Genomic DNA, 11429 nt, shown 5'->3' with positions numbered 1-11429 from the left:
AGGGCTCCTATTATCAATGAATACACACAATTCTCTCTTTGTATCCAATTTCCTAAAACTTTTTTTTTTTGGTTGGACAAATGACAGAATTGATTCGCTTTATATCATAGATAGATTCATGTAATCAACATGATCAATGAAAGGTCAAAATTAAAAGAAACGCTAGTGGACGGTCCTCTGGCGGTGGAACGAATAGTTGTCGCACTACGCACTATGAATTCATGTATACCAGAAAGTCTTCCCCAAGCTATTTGCCTTTGTTTTCAACAATGGAAGATAAAGCTTACAGTATGAAAGCAACATTGGTGGAATCCAAAGCATAAAGTATAGACTATCAACATGAAAATTAATATTGGTCTATCTTCATCCAGAACCTTCACAAGTAATTTCTTTTCATCAAAAGTAAAGACAATAGTCACTTCAAAAGTATATCATAAACAGTCAATAAGCAGCCAAGTCAATTCTCCGTCACTATAATCTGATCCTTAAATTACTTTAGACATGTCTCAAATGGAACTTGCAAATTTCACAAGCAAATACCCATGACTCTTTTTCAAGCAAGTTCGAACAAAATGCGGGTTTTGGCTGTGAAAGTGATCTTAATAGTATGCTTTCTTTCTAGGGCAGTATTTATTTGCTGTCTTAGCTCCTCCATGCATTTGGACCAAACCTTCACCTCTAGGCTGAAAGGAAATGAAACCGACAGGCTGGCACTCTTATCCATCAAAGGCAACATACAGCATGATCCCAACCGTGTCCTGAGCTCCTGGAATAACTCCATTCACTTCTGCTTGTGGCATGGTGTCACTTGCAGTTCAAGGCATCGTCAGAGAGTCACCATGCTGGACCTCAGCTCCCAAGGCCTGGCTGGCTCCATATCCCCACACATAGGAAATCTGAGCTTTCTAAGGGAACTTCTGCTCTATAACAATAGCTTCACTCAAGAAATTCCTCCACAAATTGGGCATTTGCATAGGTTACAGTTACTATCTTTAATGAATAACTCATTTAGTGGCCCTATTCCTGCCAGCATATCCAATTGCTTCAACCTCACCTTTCTCACTGTCGGTCAAAACAAGCTGGTGGGTGAAATTCCTTCCAATCTTGGTTTCTTATCTAAGCTTCAAACACTTGTTTTACAGGATAATAATTTAACAGGAGAAATCCCTCCTTCCTTGGGGAACCTTTCATCTCTTACAGTATTTTCTCCAGCTGGTAACAACTTCGTGGGAAGCATCCCTAGTTCTCTAGGCCAATTAAAAAAGTTAACCTTTCTTTCGTTGGAAGAAAACAAGTTGTCTGGTACCATCCCTCCTTCCATTTACAACCTATCTGCTATTGTTACTTTTTCTGTAGCACTAAACCAAATTCAGGGGAGCATGCCCTCACACTTGAGCACTGCGTTTCCTAACCTCAAGGACTTTCTTATTATGGGGAATGCCTTTACTGGGGCCATTCCTTTGTCAATATCCAATGCAACAAGTCTAGTGTCGTTCAATGTTGAAGAGAACAAGCTAACAGGACAAGTGCCCAATTTGCGAAAGCTTCAAAACCTCACAGATTTCTTTGTCCAGTCTAATCATCTCGGAAGCGGTAAACAAGGGGACTTGAGCTTTGTCTCAGAGTTGAGGAATGCCACACAGTTAAGATTGTTGATTTTAGGCTACAACAATTTCGGAGGAACATTGCCCACATCAATATCCAATCTCTCAACCAGTCTCAAAATGCTTTGGGTTCATGAAAACCAACTACATGGAAGCATCCCAACTGGTTTAGGAAATCTTGTGAATTTGCAATCACTCGCTTTGTTGGGAAACTCCATCACAGGTAGCATCCCCGCTGACATTGGGAAGCTTTCAGCGCTTGGGGAATTGTATCTTTCGAACAACCAATTATCAGGAAGCATTCCATCTTCTCTTGGAAATCTAACCATGTTAAGCCGGCTTTACTTGCTAGCAAATAATCTTAGCGGCAGCATCCCTTCGAGTCTAGGGAAATGCCACGGGTTGTTGGAATTGGATCTTTCTCAAAATAACCTTAATGGTGCAATACCCCAGCAACTACTTATTGGCCTCCTCTCCTTATCAATTATTCTCAACTTGTCCAGAAACCACTTTGTTGGTTCCCTTCCTCTGCAGATCGGCAAGTTGAGGAATCTAGGTGAACTTGACGTTTCTGAGAACCTGTTATCGGGAGAGCTTCCTAATAGCCTTGGTGATTGTGAGAGTTTAGAAGTCCTACAGTTGCAAGGAAATTCGTTCAAGGGGCTTATTCCATCATCTATGAAGAACTTGAGAGGCCTTCGAGATTTAGACCTTTCTAGAAACAATTTGTCAGGACATATTCCACAGTTCTTTAAGGGCTTTGGAAACTTGGAGAATCTGAACCTATCCTTCAATCACTTATGGGGGGAAGTACCAATTGAAGGTGTTTTTAAGAATGCAAGTGCAACATCGGTTGTTGGAAATACCGCACTCTGCGGAGGTATTGCAGAGCTTCGACTTCCTGTGTGCAAATCTGAAGTGTCTAAAGCAACAGGTTTGTCTCGTACAATAAAAATAGTTATGGCTTTAGTATCCGGGTTTACTCTGTTGGTAATTGCTATAATGCTATCCTTCTTACTTCATTGTAAGAAAAGGAAAGCAATTAAGTTGAGCACTTTGGGGAACTCGGTTTTGCAAGTCTCATATGCTACGCTCCTAAAAGCAACTGATGAGTTTTCTTCCACTAATTTGATTGGTGAGGGTGGTTTTGGTTCTGTGTACAAAGGAATTCTCGATCTTGATAGAGTTGTTGCTGTAAAGGTACTTAACATGTTACATAGGGGAGCTTCAAAGAGTTTCATAGCTGAATGTGAAGCACTGAGAAACATCAGGCATCGAAATCTGGTCAAGATTATAACTGCATGTTCAAGTGTTGATTTTCGTGGAAATGATTTCAAGGCTCTAGTTTATGAATTCATGGAAAATGGGAGCTTAGAAGAGTGGTTGCATCCATCCACTGGAATTGAAACGGTAATAGATGCACCCAAAACTTTAAGTCTTGTCCAGAGGCTCGATATCGCCATTGATGTTGCTTCTGCATTGGATTATCTTCACAATCATTGTGAAACACCAATAGTTCACTGTGATCTCAAACCAAGTAACGTTCTTTTGGACAAAGAGTTGACCGCACATGTTTCTGACTTTGGACTGGTAAGGTTTCTCTCAAAATTAACTGATAACATTTCTGGAAATCAATCAAGCTCCATTGGAATAAGAGGATCGGTTGGTTATGCTGCTCCAGGTAATTATCCTCATATATATGCTTCACAAATTTCTCATATTTTCAATTGTTACATAATTCATTGAGAGCCATTTTATTTTATGTACAGTTAAAGTGACAACTAGCTATTTGCGATATTGTTTGAATTGTAGAGTATGGTATGGGAAGTGAGGTGTCAACCTATGGGGATGTGTACAGCTTTGGCGTTCTCTTGTTAGAAATGTTTACTGGGAAGAGACCTACTGATCCTATGTTCAGTGACAGCTTGAATCTTCATAACTTTGTGAAGATGGCTCTACCTAAACATGTTGAGGAGATTACGGATTCACAACTTGAAGGAGGCATCACCACTGTTGATGAAGCTCGCAATCAACCCATCACAAGACCACAAAAAATTGAAGAGTGCTTAAAGTTGATATTTGGAATTGGAATTGCGAGTTCTGCTGAATCCCCAACAAACCGAAAGGATATAAGTGATGTTGTATCTGAATTGCACACCGTCAGGAACAATCTTCTTGGCTAGAACTTTTCAAATTATTACTTTTATGTATGTTCTATGGTTGTATTTTGATATCTTTTGTTTTTTTATTGTAATATGCTGTCTTTGAAGTCTTGTTGTTACTATTACTAGTATTAATTTAGAGTGCAATTGTGTGTTTGAGGCCTTGAGGTCCCCATTGTAATAAAAAGAATAAAAAGGAGTATACTAAATCTTGTATAAAATCTCTCTTCCTAATTCGGAAACACATGATCCCATTAGGATCAATCCAGAATTTGAAGCTTGATAGCCGCAAAAGATTTTCATATATATTGCCATCGTCAGTGTAATGTTCCGAAATTTGCTGGAAAAGTGAAGTATATATGGATGATGATGTCTTTGAAGTGGTTCAGACTGAGGAGGCGATAATTGGTGTTTCACAATAATGATTATTATGAAGAAAACTATGCACAAGCAACATCTATCAATTCTTGCCAAAAAAAAAAAAAAAAAACAGGCTGCATCTATCAATGGCGATTCCCAACTCTAACACGCACTATCGTAATCATCAAAAAAAGAAATATCTAACAGTATCGTATGAGATTGGAAATGTAAAGGGTAGAGTGATCTGTCAACTTTTTCAGTTAGCCAAATCCCAAATTGATCCAGAAAGTTAGCCAGCCTTGCCAAAATAAAATAAGTAAGACATGCATGAGACGAGACTCTGGATGTGCTCCTTTTAGTGAGTCCTGACCTCCTGTATGCATCAGATTATTATGATAATCAACAACTCCAGAGACTTTTAGTGTTTCCTAACTCAACAGATAAAAAAATATGCACATGCCCGCCCTTTCGGTAAAAAAGATATCACGAATTCACCACTCACCCATATAAACATGAGAAACAAGTAAAACTCATACTATACATCTATACAAACAGTGCTGTGTTAATTCCAACTTATAAGTGAGAGAAAATTAAAGAAGCAAATCATATTAGCATATTTGACTGCATAGAAAGAAAATTGGGGAAACAGAAGGCTGGGGACTCCTAGCTAGAGTGAGTAGTCTATAATCAATCATATTTCTGTAATATGGGAAGATAGAAGCCAAGTAACCTCTTGGGAAAAGCTCGAGTGTAATGTAGACATTCGTATTGTGACTAGGAATGAAGGGAGCAGTCATTCTCTGACTTTACCTAACCTTATTTTTAGAAATTTGCATACCCTCACTTTAAATATAAAGTTTGATGATTAAGACCACACATCTTATAGGTCACACTCTTAATATATGATTCCTTTAAAACTTTAGTCAAATTGGAAACTATTTAGTAATTTGATTACCCACTTTTACCATTTCAGTTTTATGTGACGCCATGTATTTGTCTATAATATTTCACCATTTTGAAAGACCAAATGCTTACTAACATGGATGAAATTTTGCAGAATTACTTATAAAGTTGATACCTATTGTGTGATTATTGACTTGAGAAAATTCGCATTTTTTTTAAAGTGATGTAGGGAGTATATGCTTAAATGTTACAAAAGTTATTTCTCTCTCTAGAGAAATGCTCTTGAGATTTAGGGTTGCCTGAAGTTCTTACTTTAATGCAATGACATTCTTGCAAGAGTGGCAAGTTCAGTAACCACGTCTCTCAATCAAACTAAGAAGACTTATGTCATTTAGACCGAATGATATAATTTTTCTTTTTTCTTTTTAAAGAAAAAAAAAATTCATTCAGAAAGGTACGAATGGGCCCATTTAACGTGGAAAGAATGCTGGTACCCATTTGTGCTTTAGAAAACCCAAAATGAATGTGGGCCGGGCTATAACGTCAATGCTTGGAGTCCTTAACCTTGGAGTATCTCGTTGCTCTTATTTCCTTTTGGACTTCTCTCTGTCTCAATATCAGCCGCTGCACTTTCTTCAATCATCGTTTCTCATTGAAGCTCTGCTCTCTCTGATCTACTCTAACACGGTAAACTTATCTTCTAACTCTCTTTCTCTCTGTCTCGCTCTACACATTTCAGTGAATTCTTTACTGTGCTGCTAGTATCCATATGAGCTTCAGGTACTCACAAACTTAATGCCATGTACCCCTTTTCAATCTTAGTTTCTATTCATATTCATATTCATTTCTTTGATTCCATGATGTTGAAATGCTCATTTGGGAATAACTAAGACTCGAATAATGGGAATGCTCAACCTTTTTGATTGTTTTCCAATGTATTTAAGCACCCAATATGTCTTTTTATTTTTATTTTTATTTTTATTTTTTTTTGCTAAAAAGAAAATCAAGTTATTTTCTCATATTACATCTAAACTTTACTTGAGATCATTGTCATTGGAAACTGTTCACATAAATAAACAAATGGTGGCGTTAGTAGTTTGCCAGATTAAAAAGTTTTGGACTTGGGAGTACGAAAGTGAATTGTTTTTATAAAAAATTTATGTCGAGTTCTCTATTTGGGCAGAGATGAAGGTTGTTGCTGCATATCTTCTGGCTGTTTTGGGAGGGAACACCAGCCCCTCAGCTGATGATGTGAAGAATATTCTTAGCTCAGGTAATTCTTATTAGGAAAATCCTTTTAGGCATTCTTTTCATATTTTCAGAACTAAAGATTTTTTTTATTTTTTATTTGCAATTCAATTATTTTCGTTGCGTATAGTAAGTATAGAATATTTTGTATTCTTTAAGTATGTTATGTCATTTTTCAATCATGGATTGCACTGTGTCATCAAAAGAAAAGTAAATTTAACTCTGTTATATTAAATTGATGTTTACTTTTTTTTTTTTATAATTGATTTAGTCATTTAGATGTGGGGGCTTCTATTTTCAGGTCTGAACGCCTTGTTCGACTCTTGTTTCCCGTTTTTAATAAAAAGTTTCATTTTCTATTGAAGATTTGCAAATAATTTTGGGAGTATTTGCTTTGGTATTTAATGCTAGTTCTTCCTTTTTGTGCATAGTAATTATAGAGGAAAAGAATGGCTTGAATGAAGATAGTTTATAGTTGGTTTTCCTTGGGATTCTATGTTGGAGCACAAATGTGTTAGTGGTTGCTGCAACTTTTTTGCAATTGCATGTGGTTAAAAAAAAAAAAGTTTTCTGTTTACAGTTGGAGCTGAGGCTGATGGTGATAGGATTGAGTTGCTAATTGTCCCAAGTGAAAGGCAAAGATATCACTGAGCTAATTGCATCTGGAAGAGAGAAGTTGGCTGTTCCCTCTGGTGGTGGTGCAGTTGCTGTGGCTGCACCTGCAGCTGGCGGTGGTGGTGGAGCAGCCCCTGCTGTTGCTTAGCAGAGAAAGAAGGAGAAGGTAGAAGAGAAGGAAGAGTCGGATGATGTAAGTATTTCTGTTCTTTTTTAAATGCAGCTGGAGTTAGTAGCTTGATTTTAATTTGGTTTTGAATGTTTATTTTTTGTTGACTGGTTGTATTATCTTGCTGCAGGATATGGGTTTCAGCCTTTTTGACTTTAGTAGCTTGATTTTAATTTGGTTTTGAATGTTTATTTTTTGTTGACTGGTTGTATTATCTTGCTGCAGGATATGGGTTTCAGCCTTTTTGACTAAGAGATGCTCTTTTATGGTGGTTTGCTTTTATGAAGACTTCAGACAATGCTACTCCGTCTTAGCTGTGTGATGTACAGTTTCTTTTTCATTTTGGGGATTCATTTGACTGTACTGTCTATAATTGGAACAAAATTTTCTTTCCAATTTCAATTCAATTCTCTTTTCCTGACTTCATTTCTTGGAAATTTCAATTCTATTTTATATACTTCTTCTGCTTAAAGAGCAGCAACATGGTTGGCGAACAATACAAATCATTAAGTGAAACGCTTAGAAGTAATATGTCCTTTCAAATTACTTTCAAATTAAAGCTTTTTAGTGCTTTAAACCTTTTGAGTGCTCTTAAATCAGAAGTTACTTAAAATGTTATAAGTAAGCATATGAATTATTAGTTGAAATTGTGCAGCAAGTTTTCTGTCCTAAACTTTCAGATAAAAGTAAAAGAATACTAGAGTTGTGTATAGTTGGTTGTGAAACTTTGTATTTGTCATTTAGTGGAGGAATTTTTGTACCTGTTTGGTTTCTCTTTGATTTGTGCAGTTTGGCTTGCTTGGCTGGATTAATATTTGATTGTATCTTTATCTGTGTAGTATAAGTTAATTAGTGGCTTGATGTTTCAATTAATTGAGAGTTACTCAATTTTATGTACAACCGACTTGATTACTGAATATATAAAAAGTCATTGGTCCTTCTTCATATTCTTTTGAAGAGTACTATAATTAAAAGAAGACTGCAATAAAATCATAGACAGGTCTGTTCTGTTTTCCCATTAATAAGAAATAGCTAGGTCTGGATCTGTATAACCGTATGATTTCTTCTTTGACTATACATGTTTTCAGTGAAGATTGTATGGTGTTTTCGGTGATGCAGGAGTTTACAATTTTTAAGGCAAGTTTTGGAATTGTGTTGAGGAAAGTTGGGCAGGTTAGATATTCTTTCCTAGATTATCTTTTCCCTGTTTTGATTTCTGAAATTGGTTCAATTTGCATATGAGTTAGAACTTGCTTAGAGTATTTAAGAAATACCGCAAACAGAAGTGGCAAATGGTTTAGAATGTTTTCATTTTACATGGAACACAGTAACCAAATGTACTCATGAATTGGAATACATTTACTATATTTTCAATGAACAATGATAGATGATTGTTGTGACAGAGCTGTGAAGAAAATATATAGAGGCATTTTTTTTTTAACTAGGATACTCTATTCTGTAATGTTGTTCTAGATGTACTCAATGTGTGCATTGCTTGGTCTAGGATACTCTATTCTGTAATGTTGTTCAAACATGTTTGCATGTTGCTCTTTGTTCTTTCCTCTTCAAAATATAATACAGTTATTGGTATCATTCCAAAAAATCAGTCTTGCATTGGTTGGTCTTCTACACTGACTAAAAGAGAATCAGCAGCTTTCATTTAATAATACTATTACGGTAGCCGAGTGTTTTTAGATACTACAGAACAATGTGGGAATCTCATCCACTAGAAACTCAGTTTCTGGATTAAGAACATTTTGCACTAACCAAGGTGAGTGTAGACCTTTAATTAAGTAAGGTCAATATAGAAAAATTTGTGTTTTGCACTCTCATCTTCAATCTAAAAATCTTTCAGTTTCCCAAATATCAGTATTAATAAGCTATTTCTGCATAACATTTGATCACTAAATACGCTTAGTGATCTCTCACTTCTTCAATGACAGGGAAGGCAGCATTGAATCAGCAGGATCATCCATGAAGTCCTTCAACAAGGAGAAAACAGACTGAAGTATGATGACACTTTTTGTGTAAAAAGACCTGGAGGAAGCAACTTTTTGGACAACCTCCATAACAGTCCATCACTAGGCTAACAACTTTTGGCAACTTTTTGGACGACCTTCATAACCGTCCATCACTAGGCTAGCAACTGTCTAATGCTAATAGACATCATCACCTACTTTTGGCAAGCAGATACGGTAGCCTGTAACTAAAACAACCTATTTTTTGGAAGCTGTCCCAGCAGCAACTGTAACTATGTTAACTAAAACTATGAAAGCCTATTTTTTTTAACACTACCACAACATCTACATTAGTGGTAATGTTATTAGGACATGATATACATTTTTTGTTATAAAATTTACTTCTCAACTACATTCTTGATCCTATTAAACTTTCAGATTTTATTCTATAACCCGCAGCAGCGCGGGCACGAATTCTAGTTGAACTTGGAATTTGTCAATTCATCTTCTTTGTGCGTTGTTTTTTCAATTTTCATCATGTTGAACTTGGAATTTGTCATTCATTATTCAAATTATGCATAGGTTGCTGTTTTTATTTAATTAATGGGATAAATTACAAGCTGATCAGGTTCTGGGATTGATAAAGGAAGCATCTTTTCTTTCTTGAAGAATTTTGAGCCCTTGGTATCTTCCAAGCATCAGCACAGTGGCCATTGGGTTTGTGCCTGGTGATTCCAGGAAGGTTGAACCATCAATCACTCTCAAGCCTTTAACACCATAAACCCTATAATTCTTGTCGACCACTGACCCCACAGTGCAACCACCATGGTAGTGGTAGAAGGTACTGACAGTCGTCTTGCAGCGTTCCTGGAGCTCGTCTTCAGTAGGCATCGGCTTGTTTCGGTATTCATTCGAACCCACGAAGGAAGCAATTGATTTGGACCTTAAAGCTAGCTCAAGCAGCTGGGTCATCTTCACACATTCTGCCAGGTCTTTCTCGCTTGATAGGTAGTTGAATGTCACTGATGGGTTTACTCTTGGGTCAGTGCTGTTGAGTTCAATCTTTCCAACGGATTCTGGGAAGGCAATTTTGCCAGAAATGCGAACTATTGTTGCATTGAAGCTAGTAGGTGTAATTCCTGCCTCAATTATGATTTTGAAATCATCTGCTATACCAGCAACTTTGTTAGGCTCTGGTGTTCGATTTTGCGGCTTGGAGTCAACTAAGATTTTAATAGAAGGATTGTCTTGCATTCCTTTTCCTACTCCCTTCAAGTTGAGTACGAGCGGGATTTCAAAGTTGTTTAGGTGTTCTTGAGGGCCAATGCCACTTAACAACAAAATCTGAGGGCTGCCTAAAGCTCCTGCTGATAGTATCACATCACCCCATGAACCCGACTTGTCTGGCTGGTTGAGGTAAGCTTCATAAGTCTGGTTTGAGCTGCCATCGCTCTTGATGAATCTTATACCTCGAGCTATCTTCTCATCTCTGGTACCTGCACAACCATTTACATTATCAGCAACAGAGGGTTTATCTTACATATTGTACATTAAATGCTATTTTAAAGAACTACCATGCTTACCAGTTTTTTGAAAGATAACTTTGTCTACAGTTGCATTCAAGAGAACTGTGATCTTGCTTAGATTTCCTGCCGGTAGAAGATCAGCTGGCAAGTGTCTTCTTCCCTGGTTATCGAACGAAGTAGCACCAATTTTTGTTCCCTGAATATGCTCCAAACTGAAGCCATTATAGGGGAGAATTCCAGCTTCAAGAAAGCTATACAGAGCAGCATGCGACCATGGAGGCAAATGATCAGGTTTAGTGATGATTCTAGATTCCACCCATTCATAAGCATCCCTTACTCCCTCACTATCCCAACCAACCTTTTTGACAAAATCCTTACTTGCTCTGCTGTAAAACCCACCATTGATAGCAGCTGATCCTCCTAGCACTCTTCCTCTTAAATTGGGGACACCATCTGTGGAGACAAACCTTTGTGCAGCTGATGTATATTCATCAGTTACGAGAACTGGGTATCCGTAGTACTTCAACTCTAAGATGAAGGGGTCTCCGTAAGGTGAGCCACCTCGTTCCACCAACAGCACTGAGAATTTCTCAGACAAAGTTGCAGCTAGGGGGCAGCCGGCAGTGCCTCCGCCAACCACAATGTAGTCGAAGGACCTACCGGCTACTTCTTTGACATTTGAAGTCATATAGGGGAATGTTTGCTCCGAAGAACATATAGCCAAGTGAACAAATAGAAGCAACAGATGCAATGAAAACCCCATCTCCATGAATGTGATGAGCAACAGTAGAATTGTTGAAGCTTCAAGGCTGGTAAATTAAGGTGTATATATAGTTTCAAATTCTTGACTGTTCTTTAGTGCTGGTAGCATATAATTGTTTTTA

The 11429-nt window shown here is 37.3% G+C and overlaps 2 protein-coding genes and 1 pseudogene across 2 annotated transcripts; 2 read left to right on the top strand and 1 right to left on the bottom strand.

Moving 5' to 3' along the window:
- The first annotated feature begins 456 nt into the window (after positions 1–456).
- On the top strand, positions 457–3975 carry LOC112164552 (probable LRR receptor-like serine/threonine-protein kinase At3g47570). Its single transcript, XM_024300777.2, has 2 exons — positions 457–3285; positions 3417–3975. Exons 1-2 carry the CDS (start codon positions 543–545, stop codon positions 3785–3787), a joined length of 3114 nt encoding a protein of 1037 aa, XP_024156545.1. The 5' UTR covers positions 457–542; the 3' UTR covers positions 3788–3975.
- Positions 3976–5580: 1605 nt separating this feature from the next.
- On the top strand, positions 5581–9507 carry LOC112164554 (annotated as a pseudogene).
- Positions 9508–9562: 55 nt separating this feature from the next.
- LOC112164553 ((R)-mandelonitrile lyase-like) lies at positions 9563–11408 on the bottom strand. Its single transcript, XM_024300779.2, has 2 exons — positions 10603–11408; positions 9563–10515 (listed from the first exon to the last, which is right to left on the bottom strand). Exons 1-2 carry the CDS (start codon positions 11312–11314, stop codon positions 9644–9646), a joined length of 1584 nt encoding a protein of 527 aa, XP_024156547.1. The 5' UTR covers positions 11315–11408; the 3' UTR covers positions 9563–9643.
- Positions 11409–11429: the final 21 nt, after the last annotated feature.

The sequence above is a fragment of the Rosa chinensis genome, chromosome 5 (assembly GCF_002994745.2).
Source record: "Rosa chinensis cultivar Old Blush chromosome 5, RchiOBHm-V2, whole genome shotgun sequence".
Taxonomy (NCBI): Eukaryota; Viridiplantae; Streptophyta; class Magnoliopsida; order Rosales; family Rosaceae; genus Rosa; species Rosa chinensis.
The sequence above is the reverse complement of the archived record's forward strand: the minus strand, read 5'-3'. Positions and strand labels throughout refer to the sequence as shown.